The 26,229-nt window shown below is 35.8% G+C and overlaps 2 protein-coding genes across 5 annotated transcripts in view; one reads left to right on the top strand and one right to left on the bottom strand.

Moving 5' to 3' along the window:
- The window catches only part of LOC127870728 (protein lap1-like), a 54,152-nt gene extending 48,609 nt beyond the window's left edge, over nt 1-5,543 (top strand). For all 4 annotated transcript variants that reach the window (XM_052413165.1, XM_052413164.1, XM_052413166.1 and 1 more), the window contains exon 12: nt 505-5,543. In XM_052413165.1, coding sequence (XP_052269125.1) covers nt 505-659 — 155 coding nt within the window. In that variant the 3' untranslated portion in view covers nt 660-5,543. The remainder of the gene's footprint in view (nt 1-504) is intronic.
- A 10,904-nt stretch (nt 5,544-16,447) lies between these two features.
- Nucleotides 16,448-19,032, bottom strand: LOC127870727 (alpha-(1,3)-fucosyltransferase fut-5-like). Its single transcript, XM_052413163.1, has 2 exons — nt 18,803-19,032; nt 16,448-18,511 (listed from the first exon to the last, which is right to left on the bottom strand). Exon 2 carries the CDS (start codon nt 18,301-18,303, stop codon nt 17,014-17,016), a length of 1,290 nt encoding a protein of 429 aa, XP_052269123.1. The 5' UTR covers nt 18,304-18,511; nt 18,803-19,032; the 3' UTR covers nt 16,448-17,013.
- Nucleotides 19,033-26,229: the final 7,197 nt, after the last annotated feature.

Genomic DNA, 26,229 nt, shown 5'->3' with positions numbered 1-26,229 from the left:
AATGCCTATAAAGTCATGTAAGATCAAGATTAATGGATCGTTTTAAATAAATAGGAAGTTATTTCTATTACCAATGACGGGCAATGTAGTGATCCCTACAATGAATACCAACAATTGTTTTAGAAAACGGACTGAAATTGTTAATCACTTCAAACATTTTATGCAGTTTTATGCTCCCGCCATTGGCTAGTTCTTACATGTGTACAGTTAAAGTACATTTTGTGTCTTACCAATATCTTTGTTGGGCTTCATTAGGATTTCAAGTAGATTAGTACAAATCATAAGTTTTCATTAGTTTCATCATAACAAAACAACATTTGCGCGCAAAACCATGAGGCTTGTTTCAAGGTCAAAGCCAAAGTGGACACTATAAGATTTGTGCGGCAATCAACTCTCATTTCTTTGTCTAGTGAAACAAATGGTAGAAGTCTGTGTCTTTTTTACACATTTTTAGTCTAAAATAGAAAAACAGATTTGAATATTGTCCATCACGGTTTCTTTCAGACCTACTAAATCAGGCTGGTTGCTGTAGTGAGTGTCGTGCCCCAGTAGTTGAGCAATTTCGGTCGGAGATAGTCCTGGCAGAGGTCAACCCCTACGGCTGTACAGTGCCACTCTACAAGCAGACTTGTGCCCTACACTCAAGTGGATACACTTAGTCAACTGGTTTTATTTAGGTCACATGCTAGGAAAACTGGGCTAAGTGCCTGTGCTTCAAGTGACATCCCAGATTAGCCTGTGCTGTCCACACAGGCTAATAAGGGTTAACATTTTCCGCTTTTATGGACTTTTTTTTGGTATGACACGTTACGCACATGCAAGAAGTCCAGTTTTACCAGACCGATGCTCATCTATGTTACTGTGCTCAGCAAGCCTATTATGAGGGTTGTCAACTTACTGTTGACTTCATCTGCCCTTCAATTTATTTAATAAATATAAGGCTTTGTGAACACAACTTTCAGCTTTTTGAGATAGGTGAGGAAAACTTAAACATCCATGATTACATATAATTTAAATATACTTTTGATGGTTTTGTGTATAATATATGAGGGTTTATTTTATTTACTCTATAAACAGGGTTATTTTTGTGACCTCCGCATCTTCTGCATCAGGAGGCTTAATAGTAATAGATCTGTCTGTCTGTTTGTTGAATTGTCTTTCCGTAGAAGGTTAACCCAAAATGACATGTTTATCATAACATTAACAATGCTTACTATAAAATGTCCAAATGTTTTTGTAATCCAATATGGATATTCTTCATCGTTCATCAATGATCTCATACAAAGCTTTGATACTTAAATGGATGATGTCACTCTTAACGCAGTAACATCACCTGACATTTCGTCTTTAATATTAACCTTCTTTTGGTCTTAGTATAATGGGGAATGTCCAAATAATTGGTATACCAGATTAGACGCATTTTGCATATAGTAAAACTGCTTGCTACTGAATTAATATTATCTATGAAACCTCTCAACACATCCCATCACCTTACCTTATTTTGACTATGACATCAACCTAACTTTGGACTTATTCCGAAAGTCCAAAGTCTTTACAAAATGATTCCTGTTGAATGTTTAACAGCAATGCTGATTTTTTACAAATCTTTGATACTTGCATTGATGTTATCTATGAACACTCAACACACTCTCATCTTCTGACCTCCTTTTGACCTTGACATTAACCTTTTGCATACTGGGAAATTTGTCTTCTGCTAAAATGTCGTCTGCTGAATTTTTAAATTAGCATTTTCTTCGATTTTTTTCAAATAATACTATCAGAATAGCAAACAGTTTGGATCCTGATGAGACGCCACGTTCTGTGGCGTCGCATCTGGATCCAAACTGTTTGCAAAGGCCTTCAAAATTCGGTTCCCGCACTTAAAGGGTTAACCGATTTTGGAATCATAACTCCAATAGGCCCTTGAATGAAAACTGACCAGTCTTCCTTTGGGGACATCAGATTTTATTGAACACAGCAATGTATATTATATTAAAATATGTATTCATGATACATGTACAGTCAATATTAATTTTTGGAGAAAAAACTGACAGCATATTTTACTACACATTAAATCTCCTGAAGAATATTTTGTAAACAAGTTGTAATCATTTTATTGGCTGTTTACTCTGCTTATATTAGGGAAAGTATTGTCTCGTTTGATTTTAACCTTACAATATATTAAGTAGCATATATCTCATATAGTGTTTTTTAATATGAAATGTTATACTTATATCTTTTACAGGGAGGCATAATTTTTTAATACATGTATTATGACATAACATAATATTCAATGAATATTCATGCGCATTTTGTTTTATTTAAAAATATTCATTATATATAAAAATGTGTTTAGTTTTAAGCTTTTATATAAAAAAGAGAATTTTATTTATATCATTACACATTTTTATATTTGAAACCTAGTCAGTTTTATTCACTTTAAGCTATAATATATTCTGGTAATACACTTTTTGCGATTGTATTGCTACTGGTCTTTGTTTATGACGTGTTGGTATTGTTGCCGTTTTGTATTTTAAATATGCTTACAGTTGTACATTGTATCTATTTTAATTGTCATATCATGACTCAAAGTTCAAAAATGTGCATCATTTGTTATGTATTTGCTGTTACAGTTAAGGGACTGTTTTTAGCTCATCTGCAGACGGCCTGCACAGAGTGATCATTGGGATGGCCTATTGTGCGTTCAGGTCATCTGGCATGTATACACTTCATTCTTGCAACATCTCTTAAACCGCCTGGCAGATTTTTATGAAACTTCACAGGGATGATCCTTGGGTGACCCCTTTAAAAGTTGTTCAAATCATTATGGTCCACTGCATATAGAGGTCACCAAAGCTAAAATATATTATAGAAAGGAAAAATCTCCTCTGAAACTGCAAGGCTCAGAGGTGAAGTATTTGGTATCTGCAATAAAACGTAGGTTACAAAGCCATCTTTGTTGAAATCAAGACCCTGGGGTTAAAATTGGCCATGCCGAGACTGTTTCTCGATATATATCGATGAAATTATAATGTTTAATATGTCTTAAATAATTAATGAAACAATGAGGCACAGAGGTTCAATATTTTGTATAACGTCATATTGTGTCCGCGACAAAGTTGGTTAAAATCATAACCTTGGGGTTAACATTTTCCACGCCCCAGGGATTGTATTTTACTATAAAATCAACAAATTTGATTAAATATGTTACCTCCCAGAATTCACATAACCCAATCTTTTCCCAAATAATTATTTTAGGCTTTAAACTGCCCACACCTATAGGGCTTGTAGTAAATACACTTTCTAAGCAACACGACTCTTTTGCTCTAAAATAATATAACAAAAAGGGAGCGATCTAGGGCAATGTTGGTCCTCTTGTTTGTTGTTTTGTGAACATGTTTTACACATTTGACTACTGAATTTGCTATCACGGCCATTCCATGTATTTGTGTTCCGCTGTTTATACACTTTTGAGACATGGTATTTCGTATGGGACCAGTTTTGTTGGATAATGAACTTACATATAGTTGTTGTGTGTGTGATAAAAGATTTCAACTTATAGCCATCAACTATGATATGGTATATACATGTATACTTTTAAGCATGTGATATGGTGAACCAGCATGACTCTGTGTCAACAGCAGCAACTGTCCAATATCAAACTTGCTTGAACAGAAGTGTCGGATAGATATATAATAGGATAAGATATAATAAACTTGAAGATAACTATCATGTTTACTAGTCAGCAAGTAAGAGTTAGTTAACATGAGATAGTTAGATCACACCAGTAACTACATGAAGGGTGACTTTGAAATATAAATTGAGTGTTTTCCGTTAACATAGCTTTTAACATGCAACAGAATGGATGATGGTGAAAAATACCAAACCACGAGCCACACATATCAGTTATGTCTCTTGTTTAAAAAAATACCGATATCATAGTTACAAACTGCAGGCTTTAAGTGGATGGGATGGACCCATTTTTATACATCACATATTTGAATTATTTTTTTTGCCTTATATGTTGAAGTTTTCCTGGTAAGTTTTATGTTTTGTATGTGCTATGTTAACATGACTTTTTATCGTACAGAAATCCAGATTTGTGTACAATACTGTAATATGATTATTTGAATTTTATGCAAGTATTTAATAATCATGTTTTGTTTTTAAAATGTTAAGTTTTTGAATTTTTAACCATTAATATAATAATAAATAAAATAATTTAATTGAGCAACATGTATTTTGAATCAGTTTTAATATGGCAACCAAATTAAGTATTTGAATGATCAATAGCTGATTTAAAATATCAGGTCTCTCGTTGGTGAGGGCATAAGTTTTTTGTTGTTGTTAAGCTTTGTGTATAATAGTTCAAAGAAGACATGTTGTTTATAAAAATAAAAGAAATAAATATAGCTCATTGCCATGATAGGAAAATAACATGCAGCTTTTTAAGCTTGCAATTTTCTTAAGGATGTAACATTAAATAATAAAAAATCAACTTGATAAACACCAGAATGATGTCTATGAATTATTCATAAATTAAATAAGTTCAATTTCTATGGTGTTATGTGCTTATGTGCCTTTAATGTTTGTCAACAGTTCACTTTGTACTGAATACTTTTTATTATTTTGGTCCAGTATGTTGTCATGCTATTGTAACTGCTGGGTACGTGGCTTCAGGCTCATTTAATCAAGTAATTATGTACATATTAACTTGTATATTTAATCAACATTATGGTCCTTATATATGTTGCTTTCATGTAAATTGTTGTTATGTTTACTGGTATTGGGTCTTTGTATGCCTCTACAGAGTGGTTAGCATTAAGCCATGCACATGTCTGTCCATCTGTCCATAGGTATGTTGCAACGTCCTGAAGCTGAAGTTTTCAACTTTTTTTTTAGTTTTGCTGAATTATGTTTGTTTTTCCACTAGATTATTCTAAGTCACACAATTTGTTTTATTTTCAACTACTCTTTAACTTCTGACTTGATCTGTCTCAAACTTTCACATTTGCATGACCTTAAATTGCATGGAAATACATTTTGGCTGTGACCAGTTTCAGCAGAATTATTGTCTGATTTTCCACTATAGAATGTGTTGTTCCAATATTTTGTGTTGTCAACTACTCTTTAACTTAACTTTCAAAGCTGAATGACTTGAATGTGTATATTCTATTTTGTAAGGAGTTATTGCTGCCACGACTTTGCAGAATGATTACCATTTGTCTTTTTGTTAACTGTAGAATATATAGTGGATTAGGCTTTGTCCAAGCATTCATTGTTTGGGGGTAAGCCTTTGGGACACATTTTAAGTTGCTCATATTTATATTTGACACAAACATGTAAATGTTAAGTTGTGGTATTTGTTTATTTCTACCCTATCTATTCAGTGCCTTACTGCGTTAATGTATTAGTTTTTTATGAGGAAACTGTGTTCTTTATTTTACAGAGGCAAATGTCTTTATCATGACTTCATTTAGAGAAAGCTGATTGGGGATTGTCATGTTTTATGTTCTGATTTTAAAATAAAAGTATAATACATAGGCAAATTAGACCTTGGTAAAAAATAGTTTAAATTTTAAATTCTTTTAATCACTTGTATTCTATATGTTTAAAAAAATACATATTTTAACGGATTAACTGATATATAGCGGTGACGTTGGAGTTGGTTTTGCTGAATTTGTATGCCCCCGAAGGAGGGCATATAGTGATCGTACAGTCTATCTGTCCGTCTGTCTGTCCGTAACACTTTGCAATTAGGTTTCGAAAAATGCTCATAACTTCTATGTCGCTTCAGATGTAACATTCATATTTGGTATGCATGTGTATATGGACAAGGCCTTTCCATACGCATACACATTTTGACCCATTTGACCTTGACCTAAGGGTCCGCGTTTAGGTTTCGAAAAATGCGTTTAGATTTAGAAAAATGCTCATAATGTTTATCAAACCGTTTATCGGAGGCATATGTCATCCTATGGAGGCATCTCTTGTTAATGCTCACATTCTCAATGTGTAAAAACCTGTTGTGACCTTATATAAATATAAATTAGCCCCGCTCTGGCAAAACGGGATTAATGCATGGGCGCAAAGTCTTGTCCCAGATTACAGGCTGCAGAATCAACGGTGTTTACAGTTGGTTACACACGGGCTGGACAGAATTAAATCAAACCATTAAGAACTTTACTTAAATTTGCAAATATCTCAAGTTATTTAAATACATTTGCAAAAATCTATAGTGCATAAAAGACAGTTTTTCTTGCAGTTTATGAAGATATCATAAGGTATAAGAATAAATCATTGAATACGTATGAAATCATTGACACATTTTTACGTTGCGTGAAACATAACCGGCCATTAACCGTGAACAACGTATTCAGTAACAAGAGCATCGCCTTGTGGGTACAGACCGCTTATCTATTTTCTTTTTAAAGGTAAAGGGACTCTCAATTTAAATCACAAAGGAGGGAGAGGTGGAGTGAAGAGGGGTGTATAGTGTGGGGGTGTGGACATTTATTACATTATCTTCCAAAAATGCGGAAAAAAAAATGCAAAAAAATATTAAAAAATCGGGGGGGGGGGGGGGGGGGGGGGGGGGGGGGGGGATTCTTGGGTGCGATGGTTGGACGGTATTTCAAAAATAAAAAAATAAAAATAAATATTTGTGTTTTTTAACCGTTTAAAAAAAAAAATTGGGGGGGGGGTGGGTGGGGTGGGGGGGTATAGTGTGAGGGTGTGGTGGTCATTTGTGAGATGATCTTAAAAAAAAAAATTAGGGGGGGGAGGGCACGGGGGATGGTTTGGGTGGAGTCTATTGTGGTATGTCAGGTAAGAGTAGTTTTGTCAAAGTATCAATCAAATCTTATCGTAAATAAAGAAGTAATGGCAATTTTAGCAAAATTTAATAATTTGACATTGAGAGTCAAGGTCATTCAAAGGTCAAGGTAAAATTCAACTTGCCAGGTACAGTAACCTCATGATAGCATGAAAGTATTTAAAGTTTGAAAGCAATAGCCTTGATACTTTAAAAGTAAAGTGGATCGAAACACAAAATTTAACCATATATTCAAAGTTACTAAGTCAAAAAATAGCCATAATTCCGTAAAAATGACAACCAAAGTTATGCAACTTGTCTTTTTACTGTCCCCTTATGATAGTTTGCGAGTGTTCCAAGTATGAAAGCAATATCTATGATACTTTAGGGGTAAAGTGGACCAAAACACAAAACTTAACCAAATTTTCAATTTTGTAAGTATAAAGGGCCCATAATTCCGTCCAAATGCCAGTCAGAGTTACATAACTTTGCCTGCACAGTCCCCTTATGATAGTTAATAAGTGTTGCAAGTATGAAAGCAATAGCTTTGATACTGTAGGAATAAAGTGGACCTAAACACAAAACTAAACCAAATTTTCAATTTTCTAAGTATAAAAAGGGCACATAATTCTGTCAAAATGCCAGTCAGAGTTACATAACTTTGCCTGCACAGTCCCCTTATGATAGTTAGTAAGTGTTGCAAGTATGAAAGCAATAGCTTTGATACTTAAGGAATAAAATGGACCTAAACACAAAACTTAACCAAAATGTTCAATTTTCTAAGTATAAAAAGGGCACATAATTCTGTCAAAATGCACGCAAGATTTATCTAACTTTGCCTGCCCAGTCCCCTAATGATAGTGATAGTAAGTAAGTGTACCAAGTTATAATGCAATAGCATTGATACTTTCTGAGAAAAGTGGACCTAAACGCAAAACTTAACCGGACGCCGACGCCAAGGTGATGACAATAGCTCATAATTTAAAAAAAATAAATAGATGAGCTAAAATATGAAAATTTTGAACCAGAACACATGCTTATTAAATAAAGTAATTCTGCTATATTTCACATTGCCATAAGCAACATAAAAATCTGTCTTTTATGCACTAGTTGAAATTCTAAAGAAAACTTGTTTAAAAAAGTTATTTGAAACAAAGCATCGCTTACCGTCGTATTAAATTTAATAAAAATAAAAAGTGGAACCCCAAAAAGTCACGTGATCCTGCACCCTGATTAGCCTGTGCAATCTGGCTAATCAGGCAAGACACTTTCCGCTTTTGTTGATATATTTATGTTTAAATGATGTATCTTCTAAACGAAAATCCAGTCATTGCGGAAAATGCCGCCCAGGTAAGCCTTAGCCCTGTATTAAGCCCTGTTTTCTTAGAGTACGGCTATATTGCGTTCTGCTCGCTTTTTGTCAATGTCATGGATTGCCAATTCAACAAATAGAATTTACATTTATGTACGCTATTAGTGCAAATGTGAAATAAAAAGGATACACTCAGATGTATGTGTTCGTATATGCGAATTGTAAAGAAATCCTTGGCGAATATATATCAAGCTCTTGAAATTAAAATCTAAACATACGCGAATTATTATTGCAGTGTATAAACATTGATAACAAAATAAAAAGGTACGTTTTCAAACGCAGGTATATTTATTTTTAGCCTAAGTGGGGTTTTTAACCAGGTTTTCCGAAGGAAAAAACTGGTTATTAGATTGGCGAATGCGGGCGGGCTGGCGGGCTGGCTGGCTGGCGGGCTGGCTGGCTGGCTGGCGGGCTGGCGGGCTGGCGGAATAAGCTTGTCCGGGCCATAACTATGTCGTTCATTGTCAGATTTTAAAATCATTTGGCACATTTGTTCACCATCATTGGACGGTGTGTCGCGCGAAATAATTACGTCGATATCTCCAAGGTCAAGGTCACACTTTGAGTTCAAAGGTCAAAAATGGCCATAAATGAGCTTGTCCGAGCCATAACTATGTCGTTCATCGTCAGATTTTAAAATCATTTGGCACATTTGTTCACCATCATTGGACGGTGTGTCGCGCGAAATAATTACGTCGATATCTCCAAGGTCAAGGTCACACTTTGAGTTCAAAGGTCAAAAATGGCCATAAATGAGCTTGTCCTGGCCATAACTATGTCATTCATTGTGAGATTTTAAAATCATTTGGCACATTTGTTCACCATCATGGGACGGTGTGTCCCACGAAAGATTCACGTCAATATCTCCAATGTCAAGGTCGCCACGACTAAAAATAGATTTAAAAAAAAAAAAAAAACTTACAAAGGGGGTTAATTTTTTTTGGTCATTTCAAAAGTTCAGTTTGAGTTTTCTCCCTTTATCAGATTTTTTTTTCACAATGAAAACCTGGTTTTGTGACAATTTTGTCCCTTGTTATTCTTTAACCCAAGATCTTTCGGATTAGTACCAGCATAGAATTAAATCTACGTCAGTATACAAACATTGTCCAATGCACTCAGCTAATGTGTTGTTAATGTGCGTCGATATGTAACATTCAAAACCTTGAATTCTTTGCATACTTTTTGCAAGTAATGGATTCGGAGACAAAAACGAGCAATGTTTTGTGCAATGCAGTATTTAAATAATATGCTAAGAGAATAGTAGTTGATATAGATATTTCGAATTTCCAATTTATGAGCTACTTTTATGATACAAAACATAACAGTAAAAGCTGTTTTACATACCGCAAACAACGGAAAAACCAGACATGGATACCCAATGGTTGAGAAGATTGACTCAAACTTTGAAACTGTTATTAGAAACTCAATTTATAAATTATAACACAGTCTGGTGTATTGAAAGTTCTTTTCGCATATCGGCTTAATCACCCGAATAGCAAACACATATGCAAAAAGAGATTGCAGTGTTTAATGTCATTTTACGAGATTCTGTCATAAATCTGCGCAATCAATTCTTCGCATGCGTTGAAAGGCGAAAACAAATTACAAGAACATAACGTTGTAATTTCGATACTGCGTTTAGGGGTCATTGATTGTTAGAAACGTTGTAAACAATGTGTTCCCCTTTTAATTACATGAGGTAGAGATAAAAGTGACCTTAATTCACGGGGTGAGGTATAATCAGAAATATGAACATTTTTCATTTGCGACTTTTCATGTGACATAAGTGCACAACAGTGAAATATTGCTTGTACTTCAGATTAGTTGTATTCCGAATATAGTCTAATCATACGCAGCGAAGTTACGACATATATTAAGGTGACACATTTACAAATAGTCGAAATGACAATTTTCCAACATCGTGTAACTGATTAAACAAATAAAATAAAAACATTATTTAGGGAGTGAAATACGACAAATGACTCATACCGAAGAGACAGCTTCTTTATGAATGATCAACATTTGAAATAACGGTTTAATAACTTGGGGCGCTTCTGTTGTTGTCGTAGAAATTCGCAATAACACGTGGACCTTGTTATATGAACACTAAAATTACTTCAATTGATTAATGGAACAAATGACCGCGTGGGTAAGGCTTAAGCATTTTAATTAATTGGACACTAGTTCCAGTCCGCTAGGGATAAACTGTTTCATTTTTTTCTTTCTTACGTTCTTTTCTTGTCATTATATCGGAGCTCCGCTATTCTTCGATTAAACTCTAGTAATTTAAGCCATTTACTGACACACTGTAAAAATGCCAAAATGTGTGAACAATGTCGTTTTACCCATTTCAATCGAACGTTATTTAAAATAATAAAAATTGAAAACAAGCATACAATTACAAGCACGCTATTGATCGATTAAGATTGAAACCTGTCGTAGTTGGCAGACATCGGATGTACAATAGAACATTTTTCGTTCACCTCTGGTGACCTTTGCATAAAACGAGTAAAGTAGGATATTACTTTAAAATGTGTAGATTAAAACATATACTAGTATATAACTTCGTTCTTAAAAGAATTGTTTAAAATATAATATGCTGCGAATATGTTCATGTGGATCACATGACGAACGGAAACTTTATTATATGTAGTTCAAGGCGAAACACTTATATAGTACCCGATGATCTTTACTACGCAGAAGTATATAGGTATGGCATCAAACCAAACTCTTGCAAGATAGTAAAATAACATTCATGTTTGTGAGACCATAGAATGACAACTCTGCTAGTAGATTGGCATCAAACATATCTTATAAGTTTACACCGGTTTGAAACTGTATGTTTACATCACGTTATGTTATCTTGATTTATTGATACGAGTTAGCAATTCATGCCCTTCTGTCACATGTTTAAGTAATTATACCCCCACAAACGAAGTTTAGGGGGGTATATAGGAGTGAACTTGTCTGTCTGTCGGTCGGTCGGTCTGTCGGTCTGTCTGTCGGTCTGTATTAAGTGTCCGCTCTCTAATTCAAGTAGTTTTCATCCGATCTTCACCAAACTTGGTCAGAAGTTGGATGTACATGATGTCTAGGCCAAGTTAGAACATGGGCCTTGCCGGGTCAAAAACTAGGGCACGGGGTCACTTAGTGCGTTTTAAACATTCAGCATGTTGTCCGCTCTCTAATTCAAGTAGTTTTCATCCGATCTTCACCAAACTTGGTCAGAAGTTGTATCTAGATGATCTTAAGGCCAAGTTCGAACATGGGCCTTGCCGGGTCAAAAACTAGGTCACGGGGTCACTTGGTGCGTTTTTTAACATTCAGCATGGTGTCCTATCTCTTATTCAAGTAGTTGTCATCCGATCTTCACCAAACTTGGTCAGAAGTTTTATCTAGATGATCTGAAGGCCAAGTTCGAACATGGGCCATGCCATATTAAAAACTAGGTCACAGGGTCACTTAGTACGTTTGGCACATTGAGCATGGTGTCCGCTCTCTATTTCAAGTAGTTTAAATCCGATCTTCACCACACTTGGTCAGAAGTTGTAACTAGATAATGTGTAGGTCAAGTTCGAACATGGGCCATGTCGGGTCAAAAACTAGGTCACGGGGTCACTTAGTGTGTTTTAAACCTCAGCATGTTGCCCGCTCTCTAATTCAAGTAGTTTGTATCCAATCTTTACCAAAATTGGTCAGAAGTTGTATCTTGATAATGTCTAGGGCAAGTTTGAATATGGGTCATGCCGGGTCAAAAACAAGGTCACGGGGTCACTTAGTGTGTGTTAAACATCACAATTTTGTCCGCTGTCTAATTCAAGTAGTTTTTATCCAATCTTCACCAAACTTGGTCAGAAGTTGTATCTATATGATGTCTAGGTCAAGTTTGAATATAGGTCATGCCGGGTCAAAAACTAGGTCACGGGGTATCTTAGTGCGTTTTAAACCTCACCATGTTGTCCGCTCTCTAATTCAAGTAGTTTTCATCCAATCCTCACAAAACTTGGTCACAAGTTTTATCTAAATGATCTCTAGGACAAGTTTGAACATGGGCCATTCCGGGCCTAAAACTAGGTCACGGGGTCACTTAGTGCGTTTTTTAACATTCAGCATGGTGTCCGCTCTCTAATTCAAGTAGTTTACATCCGATCTTCACCAAACTTGGTCAGAAGTTTTATGGAGATGATCTTAAGGCCAAGTTAGAACATGGGCCTTTCTGGGTCAAAAACAATGTCAAGGGGTCACTTAGTGCGTTTTGAAAATTGAGCATGGTGCCCTTAGACATAATAAAAAGAACATGGCCTTTTTTGGACGTTCTGAAAGCATAGAAAGTATGATGAAAATGGTAGTGAGAACTAAATATAAAGACAATTTGCAATCACCATCATATTAAATGAATATTGTTGGAATATTGAATACCTATCTCACTAAGAATATAATTTCATGATGATTTTTTTTATTTTTGACACCATATACAAATTCAAAATATACAAGAAAATCATTGATGAAATAAATAAAAAACAAGCGATGTGTTTGTGAAACACTATGTCCCCATATATTTGACTTTGACCTTGAAGAAAGACCTTGACCTTTTACCACTCAAAATGTGCAGCTCCATGAGATACACGCCAAATATCAAGATGCTATCTTCAATATTGCAAAAGTTATGGCAAAAGTTATGGCAAATGTTGAAGTTTGACGCAAACAAACAAACACACAAACAAAGCAACAAATAAGCAGACAGGGCAAAAACAATATGTCCCCCACTATAGTGGTGGGGGACATAATAAATCTGCGAGCAATACTTTTTACTCACGAATTGTTATTTATGCATTACTTGTACCCCTTGCAGTTCACACGGTGTCAACAACTCTTACCTATAGGTATAGAGCACTAATGCGCTTTTTCGGCGTCGCTGTTTTACTCAGCTTTTCATCTTAATGACTTTAGCATAACGCCAGAAGACACGCATGACTATTTTCGAATATTTCATAGGCTGATTCGAGATAAAACCTCTGAACTTTGGCTACATCACTGTGTCTGTGCTCAGCGCAAAGGATGTAGCACTGTTCAGTATAAGGAATTCCGGACTACTCTCTGAATGTTCAAACGACACAAATTGTGACCCAGTTACAATTAAGCGTTAAAATCTATCTCGCAGAATTTCAGTTTTGCTTTCAAGATGGGAAAACAATCATTACCAAAATAGTAAAGTGTCACGATAAGAGGAAAACCGTTTTATTATCCAACCACAATGTTTGACGTACTCGGTCAGCACGTCTGGAAATCGTTCCTGTACGCCTGGATAGGCTGCCCTTATTTACAAGTTTGCTATTTTTATTTCAATTTTGTATCGAAAAGCATTGTGCTAAAATGTGCCATTTACAATTCGCAATGAGATTAGTAATGACCCTCGTCATGCGAAAGTGGGTCTTATTCCATATACGCCCATAATATATATAGTCCACTCAGCCTGCGCATCTCTCAGTCTGGTCAGGAGATACATAATGAGACCATAACATAATGAGTGATTTTATAGCGAACAGCATCGCCTCTGACCTGAATGAGCAAATGCACATGTTGGGTTTAAGAAACGCTGGCCGAAACGCATAAGACCCATTTTCGCATGACGCGGCTATGAAAGTGTGATTTAAATGTGTCGAAAGAAATTGCTTTTAAATTAAATATTAACATACGATATATTTCGATAGTGAAGAAATATACTCATAATAATTTAAGGCATGTGAAGACACATATAATGTGCACTCCCGTAGTATATTTTTTATCTACTTACACTAATGTGTGGTTTGACACTGACAACACACATTTCATGCGGTGAATATGCAACTTACAAGTGAAAAAACCCACAATAGTGAAACTTTTGTTTTCATTTTATTAATTTATTTAGAAAAGTAAAGACTACATTTTAAAAAGATATTTCTTGTTTTATTTAGTCGTTTTCGGTTTGAGCGATTATAAAGCATTTTTGAGGTTGTCTATAGTATACCTGTAGAAATTGGTGAACTCATGTCCAACGTTTTATAAATTGAGAACTGTGAATATAAACAAGCTTAACCTTCTACTATTGTGATGTTAGCAACCGCAAATACGAAAGATCGCCGCTATCTGTTGAGAACAAAAGAACGTTTCCAAGAAATCCCTGCTGTAGAAGCATGAACGAGGTTACGAAACAGATCATTCGTGTTATATTTAATTGTTTGTTATATTCGGTTTTAGCAATTATGAAGCGTTTTTGTTGTTGTCTATCGTATCCCTGAAGTTGTTGTTGAACTCATGTTCAACGTTTTATAAATTGAGAATATAAACAAGTGTAACCGTATACTATTGCGTTGTTTTCCCGAATCTATTAATAGCCTCAGATTAACAAGCGTAACCTTATACTATTGCGTTGTTATCACCCGTGCAATTGGACTCTCCCTTGTTTATCGGCAGCCGCATTTATTAATAGCCTCAGATTATGAATGGGCTCAGCAAAAATACTACGTCATGAAGACGCAGCATAAAGTGGACTATTTTAATCATTCATAAACAATCTTAATCATTCATAAACAATCTCTTCCGCGACACGTATAATACAATCATTGTTAATTGATTCGTTTCTATATAAGCTCCGTTCGAAACTATTACATTTAACACGATATCATATGATGTTTCCATTTATGAATGAATATAGTTGGAGAACTAAAACCTGTTTCATATCGCCTCTGACCTGACTGAGCAAATGAACATGTTGGGTTTAAGAAACGCTGGCCGAAACGCATAAGACCCATTTTCGCATGACGCGGCTATGAAAGTGTGATTTAAATGTGTCGAAAGAAAACTGCGTTTAAATCAAATATTAACATACGATATATTTCGATAGTGAAGAAATATACTCATAATAATTTAAGGCATGTGAAGACACATATGATGTGCACTCCGTAGTATATTTTTTTATCTACTTACACTAATGTGTGGTTTGACACTGACAACACACATTTCATGCCGTGAATATGCAACTTACAAGTGACAAAACCAACAATAGTATAACTTTTGTTTTCATTTTATTTATTTATTTAGAAAAGTAAATTGCAAACTTTATTTCAAAGTCAGCGTTTACATCGACTACATTTTAAAAAGATATTTCTTGTTATATTTAGTCGTTTTCGGTTTAAGCGATTATAAAGCATTTTTGAGGTTGTCTATAGTTACCTGTAGTAATTGGTGAACTCATGTCCACCGTTTTATAAATTGAGAACTGTGAATATAAACAAGTTTAACCTTCTACTATTGCGATGTTAGCAACCGTAAATACAAAAGATCGCCGCTATCTGTTGAAAACAAAAGAACGTTTCCCAGAAATCCCCGTTGTAGAAGCATGAACGAGGTTACGAAACAGATCATTCGTGTTATATTAAATTGTTTGTTATATTCGGTTTTAGCGATTATGAGGCGTTTTTGTTGTTGTCTATCGTATCCCTGAAGTTATTGTTGAACTCATGTTCAACGTTTTATAAATTGAGAATATAAACAAGCGTAGCATTAAGCTATTGAGTTGTTTTCCCGAATCTATTAATAGCCTCAGATTAACAAGCGTAACCTTATACTATTGCGTTGTTATCACCCGTGCAATTGGACTCTCCCTTGTTTATCGGCAGCCGTATCTATTAATAGCCTCAGATTATGAATGAGCTGAGCAAAAATACTACGTCATGAAGACGTAGCAGAAAGTGGACTATTTTAATCATTCATAAACAACAACAACAACAACATTTATTTCGGCAATTAAGCTACAAATAAGCTTCTAGCCTACAATTTGATAAAGCAAATGGTAATTATTCAGGTAAAGATTGCTGTGATTGTTAGTTGAATACAAAGAATACAGATAAACAATCTCTTCCGCGACACGTATAATACAATCATTGTTTATGACATTGATTCTTTTCTATATAAGCTCCGTTCGAAACTATTACATTTAACACGATATTCATATAATGTTTCCATTTGTGAATGAATATAGTTGGAGAACTCAAACCTGTTTCATAAATTATTCAACTCTTTCTCGCGCGGATACGGCATGTGTGGCAGGTAGTAGGCTTTCTGTAGATAAGCCGAAATGACTTGAAATTTTGAGAAACAACATTAGCTGTTCGCTACGCGAACAACTAAAAATCCAAATAAACATACGAACACATGCACGCCCGAAATTTCGGTAGCGTACACAATAACGGATTGAGAATCAAACAAAGCTGAATCTAAAGTCTTTTTCTAATCGTTTATTTGGCTCTACCTTTTAAATCGTATGTATAAAATCACTTGGTATTAGTAACCATGCAACAACCTTTTGTCAGATGCTATCAAACCAGTCTTGTTGAAACACATGTATACCATTTCGATTCGGCAAATAATCAGCATGTACAGGGTTCCTAGCCAACCTGGAAATCAGGGAAAACCTGGAAAAAGACTTTCTCACTTTTTCCAGTCAGGGAAAAGTCCAGGAATTTTGGAAAAGGTCCTGAAATAATGGGAAAATCAGGGAATTTTGTTTGGTAAGACTTTCCCGACCTATGGTGGCTTTTTAGTATGCATGTAGCTTAGTTATGTCTGCAACTGCTATTCATTGAGGGTGTCTAAAACAAGAAATAGGTCGAAATTATGATCCTGGAATTTTTATTTTCCATCAGGGAAAAATCAGGGAATTGTGTTCATACAAAAAGCTGGGAACCCTGATGTATACAATAATGTTTCTTTTTATTTCATTAAAAATGTTTATAAATTAAGACGGCATTTACAAACAAAACATATGCATACTAGAATCTACGAGTGTCTACTGAAAAACTCTCCGGTAGTTTAAATACGCGTTTCGATCGCCTGGATTATCAACGTCAGTGGCCATCCTGCATTGTCCATTTTCCAAATAATCTCTTACGTTTCCGTATGTCTTTCTGTACTGCGCCACGTTATTCAACATTTTGCACATCTGGCAGAGGTTCTGAGCATATGTCTTTCCAAACACGCCGTCGTACAAATCCTTCTTTTTGAGCAGCTCAGTATACCTCACCGGGTCATTGCCCAACGTGTTTAGATACTCGACCAGTTTTGGCACAGACAAAAAGTCCGCCGTGTTGATGTACGTGTTCGTCGGAATCAGACGCCTATAGTCCGCACCCCCTCGCACCACAAGCACCAAGTCATGGTTGTACATTCGGAAGAACTTTTCCGTAACATAATCGTGACACAGAGAATTCTCAAACGATAGGAAAAACTTGTATTTTGGAAGAGTTCGTTCGTATTCCTCTTCACTGATTCTTTTTCCCGCACAATCTCCGAATACATCGATTTGAAGACCGTGCTTCTTTAGTAGGTCAACGTAAACTCCCCTCGCACTTTGTGGATGACAGTTACTTACCACCCATAATGCTGTCTTGTGCTTTGCTTGGAAGATTTTCTCGTAATCTTTCTTTACCACGACCTGTCTCGTTTTCATGGTGCCATACGGATGCGGGATATCAGAGTCGAGCCTATAGGATATGGACCAGTTTAACATTCCTAGCCAAGATGCCTGCTTGTAATCGTTGAACCAGAAGTGGACGGGTGTCTCTCCACATCGGAACATCCACGCCTGATCTGGGTTCCGGTCCAACCTGGAAATAGGCGGGCTCATTCCCATGTCGGAGTGACAGAAATTGAACAATATGCCAGACGCGGTGGCCAGATATGACCTGTTGGTCGTCATAAAGCAATTGTTGTATTCGCAAGTGTCGTAAATGTTGTTTGTATCTTTAAGCGACGTCCATGGTTCTTTGTTGAATAACAGCACTATTTTATTGGGTGCGTCAGGAGCGTACTTGCGTGACGATACGTTATAGTGCAACACTGGATCCAATAATGAAGTCCATGTTTTAGGAAAGTCGAAGTGACTACTTGACACTTTAGAGCCCTTTTCAGCTGGCGTACCTAGTATAGTGCCTCTTTTACTTAGCCTAGTGAAGTTACCTGACTTTATGACATTATGTCCTCCATATAAAGAAGCACTTTTTGAAGTAAACCACAACAAGAGAAAAACACAATCAATGACTATGAACAATACAATCAACCTATATTTTTTGGAATTCATTGTTATACCCTCACAATAACATTCTAAACTGCGCTTAAAACAGTCTCACACTATTTGAAGCGCTTGAATAGGTTGCGTATGAAGTTATGAACTCGCTTAATAGATTTTCTCTTCCTTGACATTGTAACACAATCTTTCAAGGACAATCGTATTCGTAGTTTGAATGTATTGTATTGATTAACCAAGACATGCTAGTTTACACAAGGCGCTGAAAGTAAAAGATGCATCAGAATGACTTAAGCGAGCCATTTCTATTATATCACAACATTATTTCTTTACATGTTAACAATGGCTTGTTGATAAAAAATGTCATGATTTAGGTAACAAAGTGTTTGAACGGAAAGTTAGTTAGCATGTAGACATATACATATATGTGTATAGTTCAACTTGTAGAAACACTTCCCTTTTTATGTAAACACTTAATATGGAAGCTATGTTTGGTTTGAATTTGTCAAAGAAGAAATGTGTGCTAATACTTGAACACGTTTGATTGATATACCTGTTATCTACGACCACCTCTATATATAGTTGAAGTCGTTTTAAATCCATTAGTTGAATTGTAGTCCAAACAAATGTACCCGTATATTGAATAACACTGTCATTCGATATAGCTGACAATCGATAGCGTTTTTTTTGTTTGTTCTACTATCGTCCCTAATTAATCGTAGGGATCCAGGGGCGGTCCAGGATTTCTGGTAAGGGGGGATATTGAACGATTTGCTGGGGGTTAAGGGGCCGCTAGGACCCCTGGTGGGTGCAGGGCAAAGCCCTGCTTGGGGGTCCAGGGGATGAATCCCCCAGTAAGCTCCATGACTTTAGTGATTTTGAAGGCTTTGACAACCACTTCTCGAGCATGACACGCCTTATGTACTTTCATCAAAGTACCTTCTTATAATGCTAAAAAGGGCATAGTTTATACGTAATACGGATGGATATAGCCGGAAGAAATGCTATGAAGAAGAACACACTGACGGTTATCAGATAAAAGCATATCAAAGTCTTCTGCATTTTCGCTCGTTTTGGCGTTGGCGCATCCATCTTTGTTGACATAAAATGCAGCGAAAAGAGAATCAATGTGCAAAAAGAGGGATATATCAGAATCACAAAGTTCGACTTGAAAAACCGGCCGACAGAGAGTCTTAAGTTAAAGCATTTAGCGATTGACTGTGATTAGTCGGAATGTTGTTAACGAAAAAGAAGAAAAATGATTTTTAAACTTGTTAAAGGTGTCCGCGTCCGCCCCCCCCCCCCTCTTTGAAACCGCCTATGGGGTCTATGATCTTTAAAAATGTTTTCCATATTATGTTAATGAGATAGAAATCAAAGTGACCTTAATTAACAGGGTTAGGTATAATCATTTAAATACTGTATACTTTACATGCGAATGTGTACGTGACATTTGTAAATAGCAGTAAACGGCTGTTTGTACATAGAGATTAGTTGTTTTAAAAATAAGGTTTGATCAAGCCCAGCGACGTAACGTTATATAATAAAATGACTTATTCACCGGTGGTTCATATCACAATTTTCCACCTTTTTTCGTAGATATTTTTTTAAATAGCACCATAAATCGGGTGCACAATACTACGACTGAAGTAGATTCATATTGAAAATACTGCTTGTTTATGCATTATATTCTTTCGAAATCGATAAATTATAGAGCGTCACAAACGCGTAATGATTCAACAACTAAGAATAACTGTTTTGTTTTCTTTCAATTTTGTTGTAACACGAGGGTAGCTTGTATCTAGAATAAAATGACTGTAAGTAAGTAACATATCGGGTGGCCGAGTGATTCAGTCTTTAGCATTTTAATTCATGGCATACTAGTTTGAGCCCGTTAACAACATACTTTTTTCTTTTTTTTTGTTCTTAAATTCTTGTCTTGTCATTATAACAGAGCTTTAAGGTTCCGTGGTTAAAATGTAGTAATTTAAAGCATTTACTGAAACACTTACAACTGCACCGATCTATGATGAAGTCCCTTTAACACTGTTTTGTCTAACTTTATTTACCGATAAAGTATTCGAAAACAAGCGTACCAATTGCACGCACCCTTCGTAGACATGGATACGTGTTCAGGAGGATGGCCTAGTTTTAGAAAGGGCAGATTGAAAAATATGCATATCTTAATTCGTTAAATTGTTTTAAATGTTTGTATATACTGCGATTATGTTGATGTAGATCACACGAAGAACGGAAATGCTATTAGATGTAGTGTAAGACGAAACATTAATATGTTACCCAATCAGTAGTAGAAGTCTGGAAAAATCATTTCTGGCACGTAAACACCGGTTCAAAACTGTGTACGTGTTGGCATCACGTTTTGTTATCTTTGTTTACAAAATTCCATTTAGCAGTTCATGTCCTTCGGTACAGGGCATTGATTTTCCGCTTTGCGCATAATTAAAGCAGACTGAGTTTATTGGTTCGCAAGTCAATATTTTATAGTTTTGTAATTGATCGCTCAGAAAACACAGGTGTATGGTGGCAAATAATACCATATAGTTCGACAGGTTTGAAAAATGTCATATAATCATAATGAATGTATGAATAATATTGAAATAAGCAAAATAACAACCCTGTCTTAGAATTAAAAAGGTATATGTTCGTTTTCGAAGGGCAGCAGCAATCGAAATAAGAAAAAAATATAAAACATCTCCATGTACGGAATCCGGATAGAGCCATCTATAATTTCGCCCTTCTTTCATCAAGGGCGACACACGGCACACGAAGCGATACACGATATTTTGCGCGACACACAATATTTTGCGCGATACAACAAGCGACGCGCGAGAATGTACCACGAAATATCGCCCTTGTGTAGGTAGCCCAAAAGGCGATATATCGTGGTAAATATCGCGTGTCGCTTCGTGTATCGCTCAAAATATCGTTTGTCGCTTCGTGTTTCACGCAAAATATCTTGTGTCGCTTTGAGTATCGCGCAAAATATCGTGTCTCACATTCAAAAAGCGACAAACGAAACACGAAGCTACACACGATATTTTGCGCGACACACGAAGCGATACAAGATATTTAATTATTCAAATATCGCCCATATTATGCGAATCTCGTGCATCGGGGTCCAATATATGACCACGACACACGACACACGAAGCGATGCTCGAAATTTTGCGCTATACACGAAGCGACACGCGATATTTGTACTGTTCAAATATCGCTGTAATAATATCGCCTGCCGACTCTCGCGTTTTTTAAACGGTGTTACAGTAGTTTGTAACCATTTATTATCAATATGGCTGCCCTCGACTACGGATTTCGGATAGTGCAATCTATATTAATCTCGCCCTTCTTTCATCAAGGGCGACACACGACACACGAAGCGATACACGATATTTTGCGCGACACGCGATGCGACACGCGATATTTGTTCTGTTCAAATATCGCTGTGATAATATCGCCTGTCGACTCCCGCGGTTTTAAACGGTGTTACAGTTATTTTTAAGCAGTTGCTTGGTGCACATGCTCGATGACGTAAAAATAACCATTTTTTACGGAATACCGTATGGGCCATCATGGTTACACATTAAAATCCAGAGGGCGACAATTCGATAGTGCGATAGTACGATGGCGACAAGGCGATAATACAATGGCGACAATACGATATCGCATTGTCGCCCTCTGGATTTTAATGTGTAACCACGATGGTCCTAACGGTATTCCGTACCTTTTTGTCTTCCCTGATGTTTTGAAAACGCGAGAGTCGACTGGCGATATTATTACAGCGATATTTGAACAGTACAAATATCGCGTGTCGCTTCGTGTATCGCGCAAAATATCAAGTATCGCTTCGTGTGTCGTGTGTCCCGGTCAGAAATTAGACCGTGATACACGAGATTCGGATAATATGGGCGATAATTGAATAATAAAATATCGTGTATCGTTTCGTGTGACGCGCAAAATATCGTGTGTCGCTTTTTTAATCTCGCCCTTCCTTCATCAAAGGAGACACACGACACACGAAGCGATACACGATACTATGCGCGATACACGAAGCGACAAACGATATTTACCAAGATATATCGTATTTTGGGCTACCTACACAAGGTCGATATTTCGTGGTACATTCTCGCACTCGCTTCATTTATCGCGCAAAATATCCTGTGTCGCGCAAAATATCGTGTATCGCATCGTGTGTCGTGTGTCGCCCTTGATGAAGGAAGGGTGAGATTAAAGATGGCTCTATCCGGATTCCGTAGTTGTCTTTTTCTCATTTTTAGCATAGGTGCAACGCACCTATGCTTAAGGTTTAAGCTACATTTCGAAAACCCACATCGATCGGTTGACCATTATGAAGCCTTACCTGATCAAAAATCTGACGAAATTTCTATTTAATTTAGTATATGGTAATTCTTACAATTTTTTTTGGAAACGTTTTTCTAACGTTTTCTTACAAGAATATTGCTGACGCCGTTTTTAGTGAATTTTTCTAAGACCGTTTTACGTGAAAAAACCTAAGAAACTAAAACAAATTTCGTTCGTAAAACAATTCTGTTCTTGTTGATAGTGACCTCACACCTAATTTCTATTTCCTTTGTTTACTGTTCTGTGAGAGGTCAAATGTTTACATAACTGAATTCATAAGGCCCTGGTTTAAGGATATGTAAGATTTCATCGGTTAATTATAAATAGAAATTAAAACATATTCTCAGCAAGAAGTGGGGCATAAAGCACTTTTCTTTGAAAATGTGTAAAAAATGGCGGAGTACGATGAATGTTTTCTGATTTATGCCATGGATTCTGACCTGCCTTTCTATGGATTTGATGAAGTAGAGTTTGAAAGTAATAGAGATGTGTTAATTGAAGTTAAAATGAGTCAGAAATTAACGTTACGAGTAGAGCTAACGGTTTAATTGTGGCATCGGATTTAATGGATTCGCGCGAATTCTGGACGAGTGTTGTGTCTGTAAAATATTAAAATATTAAATGGAAAGCTGTAAATGTATCAAGTCGGAAAAGAAAACGGATGGTTGCATAATGGTATGCGTGAAATAATGTTATTCTACGTATTTATTTTCATAGTTATGCCATTTTGTAACCATTACATTCGTCACTATTTGGGATACCCGTTTCTAAAAATAGAACATTTTGTTAGCAACAACAAGGGGGGCGACTCGTGATGTCAGCAATCGTTAAGGTTACAATATACTAAATAATCGAGTCATGCTGTACTTTCTAAACAAATCATCATATTTTCCTCGAAGGCATGTTATACACTTAAGACTGTTGTTCTGGTTTTATCGTTTTGAGATATTGATAGGGTAAGCATAGGTGTTCACTACTAAATCCCTGAAATAGGATAACGTTGGAGATTAAAGTAAAAAATGGCCCTGCAAAAGTTAACAATCCACTAGAAAACGGCATAAAAAAGGCGCAAAAACTGTCGATTTTGATTTGAGTCGAATTCTTTTTTGGTTTGAACATGACATATCTTTTTTATTGCTTAAATCGAGTCAGCTAAGAATGCCCGTCAAGAAAAGGTATGGTTATTGGGGTCTCTATGTGCAAAATGTTGTATTTATTTTCGCTCAAAGTTGTCGCTTTTACATCGAAACATATAAGTATTTAGTATATTTTGACCTAAACATTTACTTCAGCAGTAACTTCCCTGTATCTTGCAACTATGCTTTTAGCGCCATCGGCGCTCTCGTTTAAAAAGCAGTGCGTGTAAAAGAGATTTACACTCGCTTGATTATTGGATGAAGTTTAAACTACGCTAGATTCATTTATATATATAACATAAGTTTCGCGATAGTGAACGTGTTAGCCAGTCGTCTCCTAATACTTTTCACGAAGATTATATATAACGTTAACTAGTTAGTGAAGAAGTGCATGGTCATTGTTTTATACTACAGCATAACGTATCGGCCTATAGGAAATGGATCAGTTTTATATTCCTAGCCAAGATGCATGCTTGTGGTCGTTAAATCGGAAGTGTACCGGTGTCTCGCCACTTCAGAACAAATCATCATATTAATCAATTTACGATTATAATTGATATTTCCTCCTATGTGTGTGGCGGCCCAGATAATTAAGCTACTGATAAGAAGGGTTTATAAATAAATTGTGCAGACCCGGATGCCAGCAATCTTTGCATACACTATTGTTTATCAGCTCCATGATATGAATATACATAAATAAAATCATCGCATCTTTTGCAACTTCCGAATCATTTGCATGTTTTTTTTTTAAAGGGAGATGACCAAAATATTGTTTCCAAGAGCTTCGCTTTTAACCCATGCACGTAACATTTTAAGAATCTTTTCTATTAAGACATACCAGAGGCATTGCAACAATCGTCTCTTTTAATCAATACCAGTGTCATTGTAATAATAACTATGCAATGAACATAATGATTTAGTCTCGTTATTTCATGTCAGGAATATTATAGCCATCATCCATTTAAATCAATGCAAAGTACAATATGTTAACAGTCCCTTTAATCCAATAACAGGAACATACACTTTCTAAACACGTTAAAGTTGGTTTATGTTATGATATGTTGTGTCTAGGTTTGCTAGCCTATGCTTTTATTAGTAATGCAATCATGTTCGTGAACGCGTGTTTTATAACGAGTCAAGTATCACTATTATTAAGGCTTTATTATTATATTTAAGCATAAGTGCATGAAACCTAACCATAAAATATCACACAATGGGTCTCTATTAACGTTAATGGAGCGAGTTATCTCACAATATATTTTTATTGAATGCACAGCTGATGTCGTTTCTTTAAATTAACATAAATACTTAAAATCAACGAATATTTCGCAAAATGTTTCTTAAAATAAAGTTAACCCATTAAAAGCAGTGTTCCTTATAACAATGGCCAATATTTCAACGCTATATATGGTATGGTAATATAGATTGAAAGAGATACAAAATGCTCGTTTTTATTTTTTTGTGGCACACTATATTCCATTTGAATGTTCCGCAACGATATCTTTTAATACGACATACGACCACTAACTTGGTAAATGAACATGTATTGAATATATTTTCACGCAAACAAAAACAAAAAATAGCATTTTGTATCTTGTTTAATCTATGTAACCCGACCACACATACTGTTTACATTGTGGCGATTGCTATAAGGAACATTGATTTTGTATGTGGTAAGTTAAACTTTTTTTTTTTTAAATTGTGCGACATATTCGTTGATTTTGAGGGTTTATGGGCACATACAAAATCAATGTTCCTTATAGCATATATAAAAAAACATATATAAGGTTTTTTCGTCGGTTTTTTGTGGAAAGAGGGACTCAAAAACCATAATTGTTTAACTTTGATGAACACGAGGATGCTTCCAACAGGCAATCGCAATATATGCATCAAACTTCGGGGAAAAATTAACCCCTATTTTCATAACTGGTGAGCAAAGTAACCCACTTTCTGTAACTGGTGTTTATGCAAAAGTCCGAGTATAAAAATATAAAAGGAAATCCGAATAAAATACAAATGTTTAGGTTTGCTGTGTTCATAAGTGATGTGTTAACATAATTTGTGGAGTCACACTTAAATGTACAGTGGCATAGAGGAGATATTTTTTCAATACACGTGCGGACGTATTGCTTTCGTGTGGACACGAATTGCTTTTACAAGCTCAAAAATCGCTTTGAAGTGCTGACATAGTAGTAAATAAGTGCGTACGTGTTCACGAACTAAAAAAACTTATTTATTGTTACTGTATTCGTTTTCATGCATTTTCAACTTATGTTACCAATTAAAGATAATGTTATCTTAAAAACGTAAGTATGGTCACAGAAAGGAGGGTGGGGAAAAGCCCAAATAATCATTGACGAATATGTGCACAATAATGCGTTACTGCAGCCTAAATTTACTGAATGTAATTTTTTATCACATATTGTGTATTTTGGTTCCGATAGTGGGATGTTGAGTTCCAATG

The sequence above is a fragment of the Dreissena polymorpha genome, chromosome 3 (genome assembly GCF_020536995.1).
Source record: "Dreissena polymorpha isolate Duluth1 chromosome 3, UMN_Dpol_1.0, whole genome shotgun sequence".
NCBI classification, from domain to species: Eukaryota; Metazoa; Mollusca; class Bivalvia; order Myida; family Dreissenidae; genus Dreissena; species Dreissena polymorpha.
The sequence above is the reverse complement of the archived record's forward strand: the minus strand, read 5'-3'. Positions and strand labels throughout refer to the sequence as shown.